Source organism: Dama dama, chromosome 16 (genome assembly GCF_033118175.1).
Source record: "Dama dama isolate Ldn47 chromosome 16, ASM3311817v1, whole genome shotgun sequence".
Taxonomy (NCBI): domain Eukaryota; kingdom Metazoa; phylum Chordata; class Mammalia; order Artiodactyla; family Cervidae; genus Dama; species Dama dama.
Window position 1 is genome coordinate 37060538 of NC_083696.1, and position 22381 is coordinate 37082918.

The window sequence follows — 22381 nt, forward strand, 5'->3', positions numbered from 1 at the left end:
GTGGGTAGCAGTGCCCTTTTCCAGGGGATCTTCCTAACCCAGGGATCGAACCCTGGTCTCCTGAATTGGCAGGGAGGTTCTTTACTGCTGAGCCACCAGGGAAGCCTGCGTGGGCATTAAGAGCTGATTTTATTAGTTAGCAACCCCAGGGTCTCAGTCAGGGAGCCCACACTTGGCTCCAAATACGTCCCAACATTTTCCCCTGCAGGGAGACCCCTGCCTGATCTGGACATGCCCCATCACCCCGGCCAGGGGTGTGCCTGTGGGACATAAAGACTGGCCTCTGGTCCTGGGATATCCCTCACCAGATGTAAGAATCACCATGATTCAGAGGCCTATGCCCTTGTCAGTGATTTCCTCTCCTTGAGAAAAGCCACAGGACACGGCAGTGAGCAGAACTCCTTCTGTTTTAGTATTTGGAAGTAACGATTCTTTTGTATGTGCTTTGTCAAAGATAGACAGCTACGTGAGGCAGACTACTGAGGATGGCATGGACTCAACGTGTTAAAACCAGAGACCGAGAATCCCGAACTCGGGCATTGTGCTGGCAGCGCCCTCTGGTGGACAAAGAGAATGCTGCCTCTTGCTCTCTGTAAAATACTAAAAAACTTGCGGTGCTGGTGGTGTTCAGCCGCTAAGCCGTGTCCGAGTCTTTTACCACCCCATGGACTGTAACCCACCAGGGTCCTCTGTCCATGGGGCTTCCCAGGCAAGAATGCTGGAGTGGGATGCTATTTCCTTTTCCATAGGGTCGTCCCAACCCAGGGAACCCACGTCTGCTGATTTCTTTAGCAGTGAGACACCTGGGAAGCCCCCCAAATTGTGTTAAACCCTGTTAAACCCATTTGATAACGTTAATAGAGTCAAGCATATTTTCTTGCTTTCCAAAATTAATTGGAAACGTTATTTAGTGTTATTGAAGGAGCATAGTGATAGGAGTGCAGGATTGAAAGGCAGACAGCCTGGGTTTGACTCTCAGCAAAGCTATTTTCTACCTGTATAAACAGGCAAATTATTTTAAGTCTTTATGCTTCAGTTTGCTATTCTCCAAGATATATCATACCATGTTGTAATAATTAAATGGGTAAAAACATTAAAAGTACTTAGAACAGTGCCTAGCACTAAATAAATGCTTATTTTTAATCTTAAAACATGCTGAGAAGTCAGGATTTCTTGGGACTACCCTGGCAGTCCAGTGCCTAAGACTCCATGTTCCAATGCAGGGGGCCTGGGTTCAATCTCTGATCAGGGAACTAGATATTGTTGCAGTGAAAAGGGGGAAAAAAGGAATGAGTTTTTTTTCTTTCCCTTTCTTGAGAACAAAGATGATAAAAAGAATAGTGAGCAGGCCTGAACAGTCCTCGTTTTCCTAACTCTGCATGTGCATAAAAAATAAACCAATTTCAATTACAAAAATTTATCCCCAAAGTTTCAATAAAATTCTTACAAATTGATATCAGCCCTCTGATAAAAATAATAATAAAATGCCTGAATTAATTTGATCATAGATCAAAAAGGAAAAATCACAGAATCATGCCAATAGGATTTCTTACAGTCTGGCAACCATTCTTTACAAAAAAAGATTTTTTTTCTAAAGTAGGATTTAAAAACTATTTGTTCCTAATGTGATAAAGAATATCTGTGTGAACACAATAGCCATATTTGGTATGCTTAAAATGTGTTCTAAATAATTTTAGCTCTGAGGGATTGTATGAGTAAGTAAGTGTAGAAATGGTACAGTGTCAAATAAGCCTGCGCAATGATTCAGCAAATAAAAAGGCTTTTATGTGTTTATGTGTATTCTAACTGTCCATATGTTCCATACCCCTTTGACCCTGTAGGACACTTTGTTGACAGAGCATCTCTCCAGACTAGCATTTTATAGGAAGTCACTTTGGAAAATGATGTAGTAGTGGTCTTCCCCCACAATACGGAGAAGAAAATCACAGTGTTACTGGCTCCACTCTAACGTTGTCCTAAAATTTTAGGTCAAAGTGTTCTCAGCTAACATGCGGGCAACCCAGGAATCGAATCTTTGTCTCCTGAGTCTCCTGCATTGGCAGACAAATTCTTTACCACTGAACCACCTGGGAAGCCGGCAGTGAACTGCTTTAGTAACAAAAAAATCTACACACCCACTTTGCTTTAATACGTAAAACTCTGCTAACTTGGAGTCATCCATTGATCTTTTCATGGACAGAATGCAACCCATGCACTGGGGAGCTGGCAGAGTGCTTGTTTAGGAAAGGATTATTCACTGAGTCAGTGTTGCGTTCCATTCTCTGTGCGAGCTGCTTCAAGGGCGGGGGACCTCATATTTGCACAGTTCATGCTCTGCTGCCATCTATTGGAAAATCTGTGCAACTAGCCAGAGCTAAGTTTTAAATAGGCTTCCCTCCAAATTCCTCAACCAATATTTTGTCAGCCGAGATTATCCTCTTGTCATAGGCCTGCCATCTAGGAGGGAAAGAGAACAGCAAGCGCGGACAGGGCGCTTATTAAAGTGGAGGTAAGCATTTAAAGGCAATCAAGTGAAGGACCATTTTAAGTAAAAAAGTGAGAGAGAATGCCCACTCGAATGGGTGGAAGCAGAGTGGCCAAGCAGGGTGCGGAGAAGATGGAGAAGTGGGAATGAGGAAGAAGAAGAGCAGTAATAATTCCAGAGAAGTTCAGTAAGACTTTCACACACTTATGAGTTCCGTTCTGAGAGCTCAGTCACTAGTGCAACTTGTTTGCCCGTCCAACAAGGTTAGCCTAGGTACCCACCCAACACAGTTGCTATATAGTATTGTACTGGTGCAGGCTTATAATACTTTTTACACACAAAAAATACATAAAAACAAAAAAGAAAGAGAACATTTTTAATCTTACAGTACAGTTCCTTGAAAAGTACAGTAGTCCAAGACAACAGCTGGTATACAGGGGCTGGCATGGAGTGAACAGGCAAGAAGGGTTACTGACTAAAGGAGGGAGCGGAGGTGGGAGACGGTAGAGCTGAAGGCTCGTCAGCAGTAGGGAACAGAGGGCCAGCTGCGAGCCTGAGGCTGATGGAACACACGTTTGCATCTTTGAAAGTCAGCAACATGAAGGTTCATGTGTAGGGGTTTACTGTAACCCTTTATGAACATTACAGCTGTCTAGACACCCATACAATTCAATTAACTGTACACCTAAAACCTGCACCATTGTTTGTTTCTATTCCGCCGTCAAGAAAAGTTAAAACTAAGAAAAATGGATGCAACAAAACAGTTATCTAGGAGACTAATAATGGTAGTTGAGATACAAGCAAAGGAGCAGAAAAGGGGATCCGGTTTTCTTTTAAGGCAAAGATGTAGGGGACAATGTTTAGTGAAGATGGGAGTTTATGGAATCATGTAAGTTTGTTGATCATGAAGCATATATATAAAGAGAGAGTTTGGGAGTGGGAGGCTTGGTCAAGGATAGAAGTTCAGAAGGACAACATGTAGGAAGATGAGGTACAGTGAACTAGCTTTCCATAGTCCTGTGAAAAAGTAACAGAAACCTCAATTATACACAGTTGGACCACCAGAAGGGGGAGCTCTCATACCCTGAGATAATCACAGAGCCAACAGGAAGAAGAAAGACTTCTCTCCTGGCAAAGGCTCAGCCATGGACTCATTGTTTACTAGAGCTTCCCAATTTCCTTTTCCTCGATTTAAAAAAAAAAAAAAAAAGAATTGTTCTCCTTCCTTGCCCTGCCAGAACTTGCACATGGCTTGCCCTGGTTGCAGACCCTGTGATGACCAAGAGGGCTGAGATGGGGAGGCGAAGGGCGAAGAGAGGCTCAGGAGGGAGGGGATATATGAATACACGTGGCTGATTCACTCTGTTGTGGGGCAGAAACTAACACAGCATTGGAAAGCAGCTATACTCCTATAAGAGTACTGCTAATGTTTGATCTGCCTGCGACGCAGGAGACCTGGGCTCCATCCCTCAGTCAGGAAGATCCCCTGGAGAGGAAATGGCAACCCACTCCAGTATTCTTGCCTAGAGAATCCCATGGACAGAGGAGCCTGGTGAGCTGCAGTTAACGGGGTCACAAAGAGTGGGACACTCAGGTCATTAGGAAGTTATAACCCTTTGGCCTCTGACACCTCCCATGATACCAGACGAGCATAATTAACATTGTCCTGGGACAGTGGATTTCCACCAAAAAAAGAATGAAGTTAGTTGCAGACCCTGAATGGCAATTCTCAGTTGATCCCGAATAAATCTATGTTTGCCAGAGAAATATCGGGCAGTCTGTTTCAGGTCAACAGCCCTGCGTTGCACAGTAGCACATAGGTTTCCCAGAACTCAAGCCAGGAGGGAGGCCAAGCAGTTAGGAATGGGTCAGGAATTTGCATTTCTCGTGATCTGTCACATGGTGTGGATTGCCAGGGAAGAACTAAGCAATCAGCAGGAAGTCTTTCATCTTGATGGGTTGTGTCTGTTCTTTGGAGTTGTTACACTGGATCAAGATAGTAGTGCAGACGGCTGCTGGCAGGCAAGGCTGCTGTAGCTGGGGATCCAGAGCTGGGATTGCTTCAAACCAGACCAATTGGAGGACATGCACTCAAGGATGTCGAGGGAGGGACTTCCCTGGTGGTCCAGTGGCTAAGACTCCACACTCCCAATGCAGGGAGCTTGGGGTCGATCCCTGGTCAGGGAACTAGATCCCACAGGCTGCAACTAAGATGCAAATAAATAAATATTTTTTTAATAAAACATTGAGGGAACTAGTGGGAGAGTTAAAACACCCACCGTGGAGCATGAGTAGGGTGCTGAGGGAGGCTAACAGCTGAAGGACAACCAAAGTCACGAGGCTGAAGGTGTATGACATCAAAAAGAGAGTGGGGACGTCCTTGGTGGTTCGGTGGTTAACAATCCACTGCCAATGCAGGGGACATGAGTTTAATCCCTGGTCTGGGAAGATTCCACATGCCACAGGGCAACTGAGGCCATGTGCTGCAATAGGAGAAAGCCCGCATACAGCAAGAAGACTCAGCACAACCAATAAATAAATAAACTTTAAAAGGAGAGCAGGGAATATAAAGCTGGGAGCCCGTCTCCCCACACCTAAGCAGGACCGCCCCCTCCCCAGAGCATCCCAGCAGGTGGCCAGCCCATCTCCTCCCTGTTCTCTTGAGAGACAAAGTGGTCTTTGACTACATTCCATGCTTTCTCAGCTCACACTTAAATGCACAGGAAAAGATGAAGGGTGTGTGTCTCCAACTGATGGAGTGCTGCATCACAGTGAACTGACCTCATTTACCAGGCTTACTGGGTCCCCAGAGGCCTCCTGAATCTCTGAGGGATGGAAACAGCAAACCTCTAGAGTGACAGGAACAACCATTAGACATGTAAGCTCAACCTAAAGGAAATCAATCCTGAATGTTCATTGAAAGGACTGATGCTGAAGCTGCAGCTTCAATACTTTGGCCTCCAGATGTGAAGAGCCGACTCATTGGAAAAGACGCTGATGCTGCGAAAGATTGAAAGCAGGAGGAGGTGACAGGATGAATGGTTGGATGGCATCACTGAATTGATGGACATGAGTCTGAGCAAACTCTGGGAGATAATGAAGGACAGGGAAGCCTGGCGTGCAGTCCATGGGGCCACAAAGAGTCAGACACGACTGAGGGACTGGAAAACAATGTAAGGTCAGGGTGAAGTCTGCTGCTCATCCGATCTCCCCTGAGGAGGGATGGACCTTGGAGACCCGTGAACAGCCAGACAGGCAATTCTCCCGTCCTGCCCCCTTCTTCCCTGGGGCATCCACGCTTGGGTGCCATCCGTGGTCCCTGGGGTCCCCAGATCCTGAGATGAAGCTTGATGTCATCACTGAAGGAGGTCAGGCCATTTCCCTCTCGTTTGTTTGTTTGTTCAATATTGGATTTATAACAGTTTGGGGGATCTGCCTTTTCTTACCAGACATGGGTACTACAGAAACTTACCAGATAATATAACCTTCAACACATACCAAGTCAACACAAAAATATTTCCCGAAGGACATGCATTCCATGTGCTTTTTCTAGATGCTCTAACATCTGTCTTTGGATTAAATCACACCACTAGTTATGCACCTGGTCCCGTTGTTCAGCCACGTGGCACCCATGGGACGCCCCTCTTTTGAGGACCCACTCTCTAGCCACCCACTTTCAATCCCTTCTTCAAATGGACACAAGCCTCTCCCCAGCGTCTCCATGGACCTCTCCATTAGAGGGCGGACCTCACGGTGGGTGTGGACGGCCCTTGGCATGGCAGTTTGCTACAGGCTGGCTGGAACTTGGACACATGGGCAAGCAGGCCTGAGCACTTTACGTGGGCTGGAGCCAAGGTGGGGTTAGAGGGAGGGTGGGCTGCGGGCCTGGGGTCTCCCTATCAATGCTTGCCTAAGGTCTCATACATGTCAGGTGAACACTTCTGCCCTTCTCTCCAGGATCGGTTCAGTTTCCCCTAGATGTTGGTGCTCTGCCATCAGGCAGCATTGATGGCAGGATGACAGCCAGTCCAGACACGCAACACCGCCGTCCTTGGACCCAGGACTTGCCCGTGGGGCTGAGCACCAGGAATCTGTATCCCTTTGGAAGGACTTACTTCTCTTTGGGTCACTATGTTATATGATCTTCTGGCCATGTTTCCTTTTTTGTTCTATTTGTTGCTAGAACATTCAGCGTTCCCTCACAAATTTACAACCTCATGGCATTGTGCTGTACCAACCAAACGCAGACCTTATCTCATTTTTCCTACTCTTAATTTCCCTTTACTCAAACACCCTGTTTATACAAGCTTGGCAGAGTGTGTGTATTTTTGTAAATCATCTCCTATCCTGTTTGGACAGGGCTGGATAGAAGAGAAAAAGGGTTCACCAACCATACAATGGGCACAGGGGAGCCCCACTCACATACCCGCTTCATTCAGTATTTTGCGAACCAATGAATCAGTAGTATCAGTGCTAGTTAATAAGCTAACTGTGAGGACTCAGCATCCGGTAGGTGGGAGTGGACACGGCTCACCAGCCCCTCCAGATGTGCATTCTTGCACCTCCCTACCAGGGGTAAAGGAACCTGCTTCACATCCGTGGCTTGTGCGATCCTAGTTCCCCAACCAGGGACTGAATCCAGGCCCTCCCCAGTGAGAGCGCTGTGTCTTAACCACTGGACTGCCAGGAAGTCCCTCCGATGAGCTCCTTGACTGAGCTTTTGATGCAGGCCCACATATCTCAGTCTCTTATCTTCTGTACCCTTCTGTGGGTTAAGGATTTTCAAGGGTGAACAAGCTCTGAGGATGCAGAGAGCCCAAGGGGTCACCACACTAACCCACGTGGTCCCACCAATTTCCACTTCCCAACTTATGTTTACAGCTCGATCCGGGAGGCTCCCTTGGCCGGGCTTAGGGTGGAGTCCGTGAATTTCTGAGACTCAGGGCTCTGTTCAGAATTAAACCTCAGTGGCCTGGACAAGATTACCAGAAACACACAATGAAAACTCCTGAATTAGCACAGTCATCGAAACGAGGCCGAAGACATCCAGAAAGTTCCGGGGAGGGAAGTTTTGAAGGAGGCCCGGGTCAAGCAGCCTGCCTCCTTGAACATCTCAACACAAGACACACCCTGAAACAACCACATTTTGCTTTATTAGGCGTTCCATGGTAATATAACACAGAGTTCTTAAGGAATAATAAACACGAGACTTGTTTTGCTGTTTTTTTTTTTACCATAATTATTTTGCCATTGAGACAGTGGTTACAAAAAAAAAAAGGTACTCTCCTGGCTACACATGTAATGAGCTTTAGCACTGAAAATTCCTCCACTCGTGGGTCACAATCACAATTCCAAGGGTTAAAATCCATCTATGATTAAATCCTACATGGTTGAGAGCATCAAGTCACTGCAGTTTTACTCAGTTCTGAGACACTGTCGATTTATTTTAGCATTTACACATGACATTCATTTAACAGACACACAAAGCAAGCCAACAGGAAAACATGCTTACACAGCCTGCAGAAATCTTCAGGTTTTAAGTTGTCTCAAGGAAACAATCAAAAGAACCAAGATGAGCATCATGGAAAAACAGGAAGACTCAAGTGAAGAGAAGAGAGCTGCAAGTGTTTCTTAGAATTGAAACAAAAATCTTTTTTTTTTTTCTGACTGGTTCAATTTCCCTCGCAGTGCAGGTGAGAAAAAAACAAAAAAGCAAATATATTAAGTTAACCAATGATTCTTTAAAAGTGCAATTTCCTTTTAAAATAACAAATAAACAACAACACCAACAAAAAGAAATAAACCCCAACCATAACCCCAAAGGCAAAACGTGTGGAGAGACAAGTGTCGTGATGGGATGACCTATTTTTTGATGTTACGCTTTATGAGAGCAGATTTGGTTTTATAAAAGCCTGCAAACGTAACATGGCTTAGGAGGACCTGTAAACACGTTTGGAAGAAGATGCAACACAGCTCAACAAAGACAGGAATAGGCACAAGGCAGCTAGTAGAAAGTAGAAAGGGTGTCTGAGACCAGGAGAGGGTAGGGTGTGGACACAAGGTCGCCTGTGGTCTTTAAGAGGCCACACATCAAATTTACAAGTTTTTTTCCCCCACCACAACTCTGACTCACAAAACAGATTTTTCCTCTTGCAAATGAAAATGGTCTTTTTTTTTTTTTTTTTAAACTCTTCATTGAATTTGCCACAATATTGCCTCTGTTTATGTTTTGCTTCTATGGCCCCGAGCCATGTGGGATTCCAGCTCCCTGACCAGGGATCGAACCCACACCACCCACGTTGAAAGGCAAAGTCCCAAAACCGGACCACCAAGTAAGTTCCCTAAAATGGTCTTTAAGCCAAACGTCCCATGGACTTTCTGAGTTTAGGAGACCTCCGTATATTGCATGCTGTCTTTCTAAATAACTGGACAAGAAAAAAAAAAGTTTTTTTTTCTCCAAAGTGAGAAGCCCAGTGTGATCTGGTGCCCCCCAAAGATACTTAGATGGAAAACAACAGCCCTCAGGGCCAGACTCCATCAGCTCAGCACCTCTTTGCTGGTGGCTGGCTGGAGACTGGTTAGCTCACAAGTTACGGGGGCTCAACTGACAGATCTGATTGTGTCTTTAGCCCAGTTAGCACTGCACAGGGGAAAACCTCTCAGGTCCTAGAGTCTCAGACTTCTCCAGCATCTCAGCACCGTTTGAGGTCTATTCTGGGCCCACGTGTGACAGCGTAGGTAACTCGGCCCTTCCCTGCATATGGGGATCATCTCAAACTCAAAGGCACATCCTGGGGATGTGAGTGGGTAGCACTGGTCTTATACAGACTAGGACAGCATCTTACAATGGTCGCGATGACAAATCTCACATCTTTCCAGGCAGGTTCTTAGGACCACAGTACAACGGCAGACCTGGTCATTGGCAAAGATCATGGGAGGGAAAAAAAACAAAAACAGAGACGAGGGCTGGAGGAAACACAAAGAAAGAGCAGACATGTGAACGTATCCATGAATGACAAAGCAAGAGGGAGAGAGCGCGAGCAAAAAAGAGGTAAAGAGAGAAGGGAATCCTCAAAAGATTTCATCTGCAGCAAAAATCTAGGCCAGAAAGAAAACCTTTCCTTTGTTAACAGTTGACCCAGAAGACGATGGAATGGCGGTGTGGATGCCGTGCAGCCTCTCAGGAGGGACATGGTGAGTCTGCCCACCACCCTGATTCAGCTTGATGGTTACACAATTGCATCATTAGGATGTCCAGTTCAAACCCCTTGTAGTAATAATGAATTAGGCTTTCCAATTTTGTCTTAAAAAAAAAAAAATCTCCCCCCTCCCCTACCCACCCCACCCTAAGCCCCAGAAAGAAAACTCTGCTAAAACTTTAAAAAGAAAAACGGCAGCTCTGGGCAATTCACTTTATCTTCCCCTCCCCTGATGACCAGGAAGATGATGACAAGTACAACACGGGTTGGAGATGAGAAACACCCTCACTGTGATTTGCTTTGTTTCGCATGTCTGAGTGTTGGATACGGTTCTGTGTACGGGCTTGGTGGACTCAGGGTGTGATATTCCTAGATGTGTAGGGAGGTGGGTGAGCAAAATAGGTGACTCCGGGTGAGGGACGGAGTGTGGGGGCTCGAGAGGGAGCCCCAGGAACTGGCTGCCCCACAGTAACTATCACAGGCTCCTAAAAAAAAAAAAAAAAAAGGAAGGAAAGAAGGAAGGAAGGAAGTCTCAGAAAGTCCTCAGGTGTCCCATCCCCCCGCTGACGGCAGCCCTGAACTCTAGCCCAGGCTGGTGATGTTAGCACGGCCACCAGGGGGCGCCACGATGCGCTGGGTGGTGCGGCGGGGGATGTTGTCATCAATCTGGGCACCTGGAGAGGAGAGAGAGGGTCAGAGACAGTTACCCAGGTCCGTGCTTTAAACCGAAATAACGTGGCTTTTTTCTAAAAAATATATTTTTGTTGAAATAGAGTTGATTTACAATGCTGTGTTAGTTTCAAGTGTACACCACAGTGATTCAGTTAACATATATCCATTCTTTTTAAGATTCTTTTCCTATATAGGTCACTACAGAATATTGAGTAGCGTTCCCTGTGCTATACAGTAGGTCCTTACTAGTTATCTAATTTACATACGGCAGTGTGTCTATGTTAATCCCAATTTTCCAACTTATCCCTCCCCACCTTTCCCCCTGGGGAACCATAAGCTTGTTTTCCCACATCTGTGACTCTATTTTCTGTTTTGTAATGAAACAACATAGCTTAGGAGAAAACCTGTCAGGCCCGTTCATTGTCCTTCTAAAACCTCACCAAGAGGATAAGCTACAAAAAAAGGCTGGCCTCAAGTGGCCTAAGAATCACAGATGGTATAAAGTCATCCTTGGAGAAGTTGGATCCACTACCTGAAAAGTAAAACTATACATAAACGAACACCACATTTCAGGCTTTTGAGAGACTCAGACTACATCCTGTCCCTATTCTCAGTAGGTCAATTAAGTGTGGCTTTTCCAAAGGTACGCTCTGTCCCCCTAACACTATTTATCTTCTATGTAATCATAGATAGGACTCATCATACTTAATATAGAATACAGTTAATATATAGTTAATATAGTTCCCTGTGCTATAGAATAGGACCTTGTTGCTGATCCATCCTATGTATAACACTTTGCATCTGCTAACCCCAAACTCCCAGTCCTTCCCTCCTGCTTGGCAACCACAAGTGTGTCCTCTATGTCTGCGAGTCTGTTTAAGTTTCATACATATAGCAGAGGGAATATATTCAATATCCTATGATAAAGCATAATGGAAAAGAATATGAAAAAGAATGTGTATAACTGAGTCATCTTACTGTACAGCAGAAATTAAACATAAAGTTGTAAATTGACTATACCTCAATATATATTTTTAGAAAAAGGTAAGAGTCATGATGGTTTTTGTGTTTGGGGGGGGCTTTTTGTTTTTGTAATAATTAAATTTATTTATTTTCCATTGAAGGATAATTGCTCTACAATATTGGGCTGGTTTCTGCCAAACATCAACACGAATCAGCCATAGGTATAGCCATGCCCCCTTTCTCATGAGCCTCGCTCCCACCTCCTTCCCCATCCCACCTGGTCTTTATGTTTGAATGGCCTGCTGAAAGACAGCACAGAAAGTGTCATGCAACATGAGTAACATGGATTATGTTATGGGAAAACTAATGTTCATTAGTTTTAAATTCTTTGCAAATGGGTAATCTGTATATGGCACCTTTCTAAAACCCAGTATATCTGACAAAAATATATATATTTCTGATTCACTGTTTCCCTAACCCATCATAGAGATTCGGGTACATATCTGTGACTCAGGGAACTAGAAAAATAGAAGATTTCTAATCACTGGCCAAATGAAGGATTGGAATGAAGTTCAAGTAGAGAAGCTCTAAAACTGGCCTCTTTTCCTCTCACCTTTCCTGACATCACATATTTTATCCAGACTAATAGCTAACAATTATCAAAGCACTCAATTCTAAGCATTTTATATGCATATTAAGTCACCTAATCTTCACAACTACCCCAAGAGATAATTACCACCGTTACACCCATTCTACACACGAGAAAACCAAAGCACAGCTTGCGTCTGGGCTGCGAAGTTAAGCTGCTTAAATTCTAGACTCCACAAGCTGAACCACTCCAATTTACTGCATTTGTGAGGGAGAGGAGAGTCCTAAAACACCACAATATCCTTTTTCATGATGGACATAATACATTGAAAAAACATCCTCTAATATCCTGCTCAGTGGTAAAGAACCCGCCTGACAACGCAGGAGACGTGGATTCAATCCCTGGGTCGGGATGATCCCCCGGAGAAGGAAATGACAACCCACTTCAGTATTCTTGCTTAAAAAATCCCACGGACAGAGGAGCCTGGCGAACTACAGTCCATGGGGTCGCAAAGAGTGGGACGTGACTTACTGACAAAACAACAAAAACACTGTCCTGGATATAAGTGTAGCCATCAGAACATTATATGTGATATAGACTCATGTCAAGATTCTGAAAGCCAACCCACCATCTGCTGTGAATTACATCTCTAGTGAATTACATCTTTGGGAGAATGGGTCTATCATTCATTTCCACTTCTTCTTCTACAAGAGTGATGCCCGCCCCACCAGCAACATGGAGCAAGGCCCTGCAGAAGCAGGTTCTGACCCAGCCGTAACCATACCGGACAAGCTGAATCCAGACTGGTGCAGGTTCCGGACAGGTGGGGCCTGCTGCTTGGCCGGAGACGTCTTAGCCGAGGAGGCCGGAGTGACCGTCTTGGGTGTCACGGACACCTCGCACACAGGTCCATCGTACAGACCGCGGGGAACCCCTCTCAGCTCCGCCAGCTGCAGAACAAAAGAACCCCTCAACTCAGTCCACATTCACAGAGGATACCTACCTGGCAACTGCCTGCCTGATGGGGAAGTAACAGGTGCTAGGATGGCCCTGTGAGATTTGGGGGAGGAGGGCTCTCTACGGAGTATGGCAGAGACAGATATAAGCACACAGCCAGCACCCCAGCTCCCGTGCAAAGCTCCCTTAACGTGGGTCCCATAAAAACTGATGAGGGGCTTCCCCGGTGGCTCGGTTGGTAAAGAATCTGCCTGCAATGCAGGAGACCCAGGTTCAATCTCTAGGTCTGAAAGATCCCCTGGAGAAGGGAAGGGCTACCCACTGCAGTATTCTTGCCTGGAGAATTCCATGTACCCTGGCAGGCTACAGTCCATGTGGTCGCAAACAGTCAGACACAACTGAGCAATTTAACACACACATGCACAGGGAACTAGATCCCACAACTAAGACCAAATGAAGCCAAATAAATAAATAAATATTAAAAAAAAAAAACTGATGAACAGTTCTTCCCATTTTCTCCCAAGGCACTTGAGCCTAAACTTCGGAGGAATTCCCAAACATGTTGTGAAGAGGGTCTGGGTCACATGTTCAAGATCTGGCCCCAGAGCTTCCAATCTTACTTTCCCTTTAATTCCCTGACAGTTCCACCCATTCCCTGCCTCACGGTCCTCAAGCACCAGTGCTGGAGAGTATTCAACATGTCCTAAATACACTCTACATTTTCTATGCTCATAACTGTCTCTCTACCTAATTCCCTTGTTTCCCTTCTTTGACTTGTACAACTTCTACTTAACCTTCAAGACCCAACTCAAAATGCCCTCTCCCCATGTTATTTTCTCTTATAACTGCAGCAGCAGTCCCCTCCTCGAAGCCTCATCACAGCACACACCACAGTCTCACATCACTCTGGCTGGCTGCAGACATGCCTGATTCCTGCACTGGCATTCTGAATTCCAGGAATAAAAAGACCATGTTTTCCTTCTCCCTAAATCTTCCGTACTGACCTCAGTAGTTTGACTCAGAGTGCTCCGTGTTAACGGAATTGAACTTTATCCAGGAGAGAAACCACTCCTAAGATAGGAGGTACTCACCCTGCTCCTTGCCTTGATACGCTTGTAAACGAAGTCAGGGAAGGGCTTCCGGGGGATGTAGCGTCCAGAGCCTTCGGTGACATGAAGGGTGCCATCCTCCAGGACAATCTTCCCCTGGCTGATGACCACCAGTGGGGAGCCACGGCACTCCATGCCTTCGAAGATGTTGTACTCAAGAGACTAAAAGGGAGGGAACACAGTAAACTTCAGAATTCGCCCTCCATCCTGGGAAAATCTCATCAGTCTGGCAGTACCCACTGCCCAGCGATCACTCAGAAGAAAGAAAAGCCCAGAGATGGGGTCCCTCTCCTGAATGACCACTCACCAGGACTTCATCACTAGGTCTAAATTCTGTCTGAGTTTCAGCACATACACACAAAAAAACGGAGGGGTAAAACTCACGGAAGAGAAAATTTATACAGAAAAGCAGAGGGGTTTGTAAATGCCACACGAATATAAGAAAATGATTCCTCGTATAAGCGGTGACTTTGCTCTCACTAACTCAGGCTCCAATCAGGTTAAAACCCCAAGAAGCCTTCTCTGACCAAGTTCTAAATTTAATCTTGAAATGAGCCATCCACGAGTCGGTTTTCCCACTGGTTCGCTTGGTTTTCCAATCAGTTAGCGATGTGGTTAAACTGAAGTTGCTAAATGAAAGGACTGTGGTAACTCCAGAGACATGCCGTCGATAAAACGCTTGAGGTTTAATTTCCCAACAAGGCAGCCATCCTTTTGGTTCCAAGCCTTTCATGGTGAAAGGGGGGATATATCTGTGTGCCCTCTTGGAAAATATGTGGGGTCTCTGTCTGAGTGAGTTTGTTGCTGCAATAACACTAAAAGCTCCACATGTCACAGGCCCACCCCACAGCCTCAGCTCACCCACTGCTCCTTCTCCAGATTCCAGACGCCTGCCCTGCTCACAGGTACAGCTGCCTGGACCTGGAGAATTAACAGGCAGCTCCATGGCAACCCACTCCAGTATTCTTGCCTGGGAAATCCCATGGACAGAGGAGCCTGGCGGGCTACAATCTATGGGGTTGCAAAGAGTGGGGCACGACTAAGCAGCTAACAACAGTTTGTATCCACAAAAAGCAGCTGGGCTTCTGGGGAGATTCGGACCAGGTGATCAGCGCTGAAGAGTCAGTCTGTGAGCAGAGCTGATGCACTGCCATTCAGGGCAACATCGCCTGCTTACTGCAGGGGCTGGTGGGCATGGGGAGCCCCAGGCTGGCTCATCAGCTCACACGGGACCCGTGGGGTTGCCTGAAAACAGCAACAAAACAGCCCTGCTCTGAGACTCCAAGGAGTAACCTGAAAGCTCCTGGAGGAATAAGAGGAAGAGGCGCCCGGGGGAAGGAAGGCGACTCTGCACATGGATTCCCAGGACCACAGTGTGTGCCCCCAAGCCCGTCATCAGTTCTAAGACACTGGTCCCTGAAATGAGCCTGTATCTCACAGCACGAGGAGCTGCCCAGTCAATGTCAGCCTAGGCTAAACTGGGCCCTTCCAGGGGATTGGAGTCAGCTTTTCCCACTGGCCTGGGGGGTTCCCAAACCTGTAACATGTTACAGGAAAATCTCACCCTCAGGTTTTTTCTGGACCGCTGCTGGACACAGCTTGCATAAGCCCCAGCTTTCAGTTCAGATTCTCTAAGCAGCCAGTTTTGCCCTCTCTGCACCAAAAGCCAGTATCAAGAAAGCCAAGCTTCTTTGCCACCCCTTCAGTACCTGGCAGATCTAGCTCTCATGTATCCCGTGCTCAGCACAAGCTGGCCTTTGGCAACACAGCATTTAATTTTAGAGCAGTATCCTGTTAGACTCCTCCTTTTTTGGACATGCTTTTTTTCATAGCAGTACCCAAACAGACTATCTTAAAATTGGTGGCACCTTAGATCTGTTTGAAATCGAGGAGTTGTATGACTCTGAGCTTTAATCTTGCCTCAGAACTTCGGTTTCTTCACCTGCCTCCTTTGCAAGGCTCATGTAGAGATGACAACCCAAGAAGCATCATATGGGAAAGAATTCTGACTGCTCTGAAAGGACCTTCAGGAGGGTTATCCTTGAGGACTGAGTCAAGTCTCAGGTCCTCCATGTCCCCCACAGTTAACTGTCTACACTCTGACAAGCTCCTCTCATGCCCTCCTATAGTCATGGCGACAACCCTGGCCATGGTGCCATCCGCCCCGGGGTCCACATCCCAGGTCTGCCATTTGCCAGCTGTATGACTTTGGACCAATTCCTCACACTTCTCTGAGACTCAGCGGCCTCACCTCTAAGGGGACACAGCCCACTTTAAAGAAATGATGCTAGGATCACAAGAAATAAAAGGAACAAAAGCATCTAGCCCATTACTCAGCATTATGTTGGCATTTAGAAAATCCCTCGTTCACTGTCTGGTTCTTTATTGCACTTTCCCAGCAAGATTGCAAGTGGCAAAGACATCCTGAGATGCATATGCTGAGTTTAGTTGCCTAACAATGACTGATCTCATGGGACGTCACTGGTGGTCCAGTGGTTGGGACTTCGCCTTCCAATGCAGGGGAGGTGGGGTACGGGTTCAATCCCTGGATTGGAAAGCTAAGCTCCCATATGCCTCGTGGCCAAAAACATGAAACAGACATGATATTGTAACATTCAAAAAAGACTTTAAAAATGGTCCATATCAAAAAAAAAAAAAAAGATGGATATCAGCACCCAGAAGATCTATGGGTCACCTCCCATTTTTAAAGGGATGTGGAAGAACAAGTCCTACGGCTCTCAGTGACTTAAAATTAACAAGTTCAATGGTCAGTCACAACCTGGGGTGTTCAGAGCCTATACTCTGTCAAGGGCTTCCCTAGTGGCTCAGGGATTTGCCTGCAATGCTGGAGACCCAGGTGCGATCCATGGGTCAGAGAGGTCCCCTGGAGAAGGGAATGGCTGCCCACTCCGGTATTCTTGACTGGAGAATCCCATGGACAGAGGAGCCTGGTGGGCTACAGTCCATGAATGGCAAAGAGTAGGACACGACTTGAGCGACTAACACACACAAATACTCTGTCAAACAGTGAGGCAGCGAGACCTCGTCGCTTACCAGGTACAGACCTTTATAACTTGCACCCACACATGCTTCCTAAAATGATTCATCTGGCTGGATACCGGGCAAATCCAAGCAGAGGCTTAGTAGCAACAGGGCTGTCAACAAGAGTTAGCTAAATACTCCAAATTAAAGCTAATTAGCCCCGTGGTAGGAAATGCTGTATTACACGGGGAAGGCCTCCTGCTAGTGTTCTTCTAGATAATTAGTGTTGCACAAACATGCTCCGTGCCGGCTCTTTCAAAGAGGTTTGGATGGGCGAGAGGCACTGTTAGAAGTCATGATCTCCAGGACTGCCTGGAGGTAAAGGCAGGGCATTGCTGTTGAATGTCTGGAGGGTGGAATCTGTCTTCTTGGATCATCACTCCTTGACATCCTCTCCTCTGCCGGGTTCAGAGCTTCCCACGCAGGTGCTCTAGTTAGGTCACCTGCAGATTACACAGTGAGTCCAGCCTGCTCTTTCCATCACCTCCGGGAAGGGGACTCTGTCAGGGAGAAACATTTTTCTCCCTCTGACCCTGACCAAGAGGCTGCGCACACAGTCTGGCAGGGAAAAGCCCTGGACAATTTTGGGTTCTAATTCTAGCTCCACCGCAAAATAGCTATGTAACGTTAGACTGGTCACTTAAGCTCTCTAAGCCTCTGTTTTATTTATCTTCCCGATTGAGATAATAATACCATCCCTTTATTGAGAAGGCCAAATGAAAGGGTAAACGGCGCTGTGATGCTGAAGGCACAAGAAGAGGTAGGTTCACAAGGCAGGAGCCTCGGTCGCTGTTGTCGTTCTTGTTCAGCCGCTCAGTCGTGTCCGACTCTTTGCGACCTCGTGGACTGCAGCTCACCAGGCTTCCCTGTCCTTCACTGTCTCCCAGAGTTTGCTCAAACTCACGTCCAGTGAGTGAGTGATGCTATCTAACTGTCTCATCCTCTGCCACCCCCTTCTCCTTTTGGACCCGAGGCCCCCTGTCGATAAAGAAGACAATGATGGGCCCCCGGGAGGTCGTGACCTAAGTCACCAGTAGGGGCCGCTGTCAGGCTCTGCTGGGGAGCTAAGCCCGCCAGTGGGGAAGAAGGGAAAATCCACCATTAATACCGAGAGCTGAGCAGACTTCCTTAAAGGCACCTACCCACCCAGCACCCACGGGTGCTTGTGCAGCCCAAGCCCCTCTGCCCACATAGGAAAGAGGATTAGGATTTAGCTAAGAGTCCAGCAGTGTCCTGGAGAAATGCCAGAAGCCCACCCTGAGCTGGCCCTTGGAGCAGGCGTCCATACTTGCTGGCCCAGGACACCTGGAGTGAGCAACCTAGAGTCAGATTCCTCACTGAGCCAGCTTTCAGTTTAGAAGTTTATCTCAAAAAGCCTCTTCATTCACTAAAAATTCACTTCAAGAGTCATACAGGGGAATTCCCTCATGGTCTAGGACTCACTGCTGGTTAGGACTCACTGCTGAGGATCTGGCGTTCAATCCCTGTCAGGGAATGAAGATCCTATAAGCTGTGATGCTCGGCCAAAGAAAAATCATAGAGGTTTCTGACATGAAAAACTCTGTTCTATACCTATTTCTTTTCTGAAGTTCTCCCTTTTGCCATTTCTATATTATACAGACACACACACACAATTTTTTTAATGAAGAACCAATGGTATCTACATCTCCATCTAATACCTGCTGACTTCACAGAATCACAGGATACTCAGGGGCCTCGTCAAAACCCCTCTTCTCAGCCAACAAGCCCAAGACATGACATGAAGTCACCTCCCCAGGGTCCTATTTATTACCAAGACAGGGCACCCCCAAGCTCTGCCATTTAGACCAAGAGACAAGAGAGACCCCAAAACTACAGATCCTAAAATCCTGATCACAACGCCTTCCAGGGTATTTCTTCTATTTCTTCCAAATCAATTCATGCCTTTAGGACATAAGAGTATCTGCCTTTTAGGCTTCTGTATGGCCACACTGACAATGAGAAAGCAGTGGCCTCAAAGAATGAAAGTGCCGAGTAGGCATCTCGGGAGTGAACATTTGAATGTTTTATTTGAATCCCTTGCACCAAGGGATGTCAGAAGAGATGATGCACCAAACTATTAAACTGGAATGCTGCCTGACTTCTAGAAGCTTCTGAGGTCCAGACATGATGCTAGAGGCTCTGAAGGTCCAGAGATAGAGACTTTCTAGCCATAGACAGGCCATTGTACTCCAAAGTGATGATAAGATTAATGGTCATGTTGACCTCACTAAAGAGAAGGAAAGAGCTATTTTTTTCTCAGCAAATTGCAAGTTATAACATATCCTAGGGAAAAGTTCCTTCCGATCACAGCGAGTTCTTTTCATAAATCCTGGGGACTGTCCCTGCCTCTGTCCTTCTATGAGAGTGTTACTGGTCTGGATGGGGTCCACGCCGTGAACAGGGCTTACGCTATTGTGGGTCTTGGCAGAGATGGTCTTCACGCTGTCGGGGTCCCAGATGACCAAGTCAGCATCAGACCCCACAGCAATGCGGCCCTTCCGGGGGTACAGGTTGAAGACTTTGGCAGCATTGGTGCTGGTCACGGCCACAAACTGGTTCTCATCCATCTTCCCAGTGACCTGAGGAGGACAATACACACACGTGTAAGAAAAGCAAGTTAGAAGGCTGAAGGGTGGAAGGCTACTTAGCAATAAAAAGAGATGCTCTGGATACACATAACTTGGATATTAAGGGCATTATGCTGAATGGAAAAAAAACAATCTCCAGGGACTTCCACGGTCGTCCAGTGGTTGGAACTTTGCACTTCCACTGCAGAGGGCATGGGTTCAATCCCTGGTCAGAGAACTAAGATTCCCACACGCCCTGACATAGCCAAAAAAAAATAACAGTCTCCAAGGGTCACATACTGTATGACTTCATTTATGGAACATTCTCAAAATAACCAAGTTATAGAGATGGACACACGAGGGGTGAGACGGAGATTCCTCCGCAGGTTAGGCGTGGGTGCAACTATAAAGGGGCAGGAGCACGGGGGTCTTTGTGATGATGGAGGACACCTCTATCTTGATTGCAGTGATGGTTACATGAATCTGCATATGACAAAACGACAGAGAACTAGACACATGCACCACACCACTGTCGTTCTCCAGGTCTGGAAATCACACTCCAAATATACATGAGCTGTAACTGTTAGCAGGTGAAGGGTACACGGGACCTTTCTGTCCATGCTATCTTTGCAAATCCTCTGAAAGAATAATTATTTCAAAGCAAGAAGTTTTTTTTTTTTTAAAAAAAAGCTGAAGGGGCCTCAATGCCTCTTTAGGAAACATGATTTGATGTGAATGGTTGTTCCTTCCAAAGATACAGGCACAGACCTCAGCTCCTAGTCCAGCCAACCTAGAAGTCTCAGCGCCCCATCCCTGCAGCAAACTCTGGATGTCGATCAAACTCCCCGCACATCCTTCCCCCTACTTTCTCATCTCTATCATGTGTACTTCGTGTCCCTTTAAATGTGGGATTTGAAGAGATGAATGCACTCTCTGTTAGAAAGCCCACTCTAAATCCAATAGAAAAATGGGCAAAGGACATGAGCGGGTTGTAAGGGAGAAAAAAATAAAAAATGGCTGAAAGCATATGAAAGAAATATACATTTTAATAAGTAACTGAAGAGATTCAATGTAAACCAATGAGGTGAAATTCACAATAAAATTGGTGATGCCTTGGGTTTTTTGATAACCCTGATCTGGACCTGGTAGGAGGAACTAGGGAATGCCGTCTACTGCTGGCAGCACACAAATTTGGTGTGACCTTTCTGGAAGGAACTCTGACAAGAGATATGAAAAGCCTTAAAAATATGCACACCCTTTGACCCAAAAATACCACTTTTAGAAGCTTCTCCTATAAGCATCACTAAAGATGTGTCCAAGGATGTACCTACGAGGGTGTTCATCCCAGAAGTAAAATCAGAAATAACTAAATAGTCAACCAAAGAATTACAAATGAATTATAGTTCAGCATCAAGATGGAAGAGTTAGCTATCGAAAACCAAGTTTTCAAGTACGTTGAAGGATGTGCAGAATTTTTATACTACCTTAATTGTAAAAGATAGGCTACAAAATAGTTTATATGATGCCTGTGTTACACATTCACTCATACATCATTTACGCATATGTAAACGCACTAGCAAAAAATTAAAGACATTCACCAAAATGTTCAGTGTAATTGGATCTGAAACATGATGTCATGAGTGAGTTTTACTTACTTCTTTATTCTTTTTGGAATAAGGAAATACATAGTTTACATAACTGAAAAAATTCCATAAGGTTTTAGAACTTTAAAACCCATAAGGGTTTAGAACTTTAGGTTTTAGAAAACCTAAAGTTGTTACATTTTAAGACATTAAAAATAAAAAGCCCCAAAGATTCCTCAAAGGTCAATGTATGTTCAAAGCAGGCCGTTCAAAAGCCTTTAGTGAGGATAAATGTTAAACTCAGAGAGTCCAAAAGACCATTTGAAGGAAACTGAGTCTATTTCCAAGAGCAGGAGATTAAGTCACCAGGGTGTGAAGGAAGCTTTCTCTTGATTGATGACAACAGTCATATTTTAAAGACCATCGTGTTTTCTTTTCCCCCAGTCTCTCCTGTTTCACATATAATAATAGTGACAAATACATATGGGTATTTAAAAAGAAATAACCTATGGGGAGTGGTCTTAGACTTCCAAACCTAATATTATCACACAAATACTGGTTTCTAGAATTTTCTCAACTGCCATTTCAAGGCTCGCATGAGACCCAAGGCCTCGGATGAGGAGGCAGGAGAAAGCCGAGCCCTGCCCACCACTCAGAGACCACTGCAGTGAGACCACCACTCCTTACCACAGCCTTACCCACCGCTCAGAGACCACCACCATGAGTCCACCGCCCCTTACCACAGACTTACCCTACTGCTCAGAGACTGCCGCCGTGAGCTGAGACCACCATCATGAGCCCACCACCCCTTATCACAGCCTTACCCCACCGCTCAGAGACCACTGCCGTGAGCCCACCGCCTCTTACCACAGCCTTACCCTACCGCTCAGAGACCACTGCCGTGAGCCCACCGCCTCTTACCACAGCCTTGTCCCTACTGCTCAGAGACCACCACCATGAGCCCACCGCCCCCTACCACAGCCTTACCCTACCACTCAGAGACCACCGCCGTGAGCCCACCGCCCCTTACCACAGCCTTGTCCCAGATGACAGACATCCGCTCCTCCGTGCCGTTGGTGCCCTCAGGGATCAGGGTGAAGTTGTCCTTTCCGACGGCCTTCTGGGCCGTGTTGAAGGTACAGTGAGCGCTGCCGGTCACCTGGAGATCTCCACTACAAGGAACACACAACACCA

General features: G+C 46.1%; 1 protein-coding gene across 2 annotated transcripts in view; it reads right to left on the reverse strand.

The window, feature by feature from the left end:
- Positions 1-7616: 7616 nt before the first annotated feature.
- Positions 7617-22381, reverse strand: part of DPYSL2 (dihydropyrimidinase like 2) — a 121120-nt gene continuing 106355 nt past the window's right edge. For both annotated transcript variants that reach the window (XM_061163853.1, XM_061163854.1), the window contains exons 10-14: positions 22218-22359; positions 19446-19616; positions 13957-14136; positions 12693-12858; positions 7617-10358 (exon numbers count right to left, since the gene is read on the reverse strand). In XM_061163853.1, coding sequence (XP_061019836.1) covers positions 10267-10358; positions 12693-12858; positions 13957-14136; positions 19446-19616; positions 22218-22359 — 751 coding nt within the window. In that variant the 3' untranslated portion in view covers positions 7617-10266. The remainder of the gene's footprint in view (positions 10359-12692; positions 12859-13956; positions 14137-19445; positions 19617-22217; positions 22360-22381) is intronic.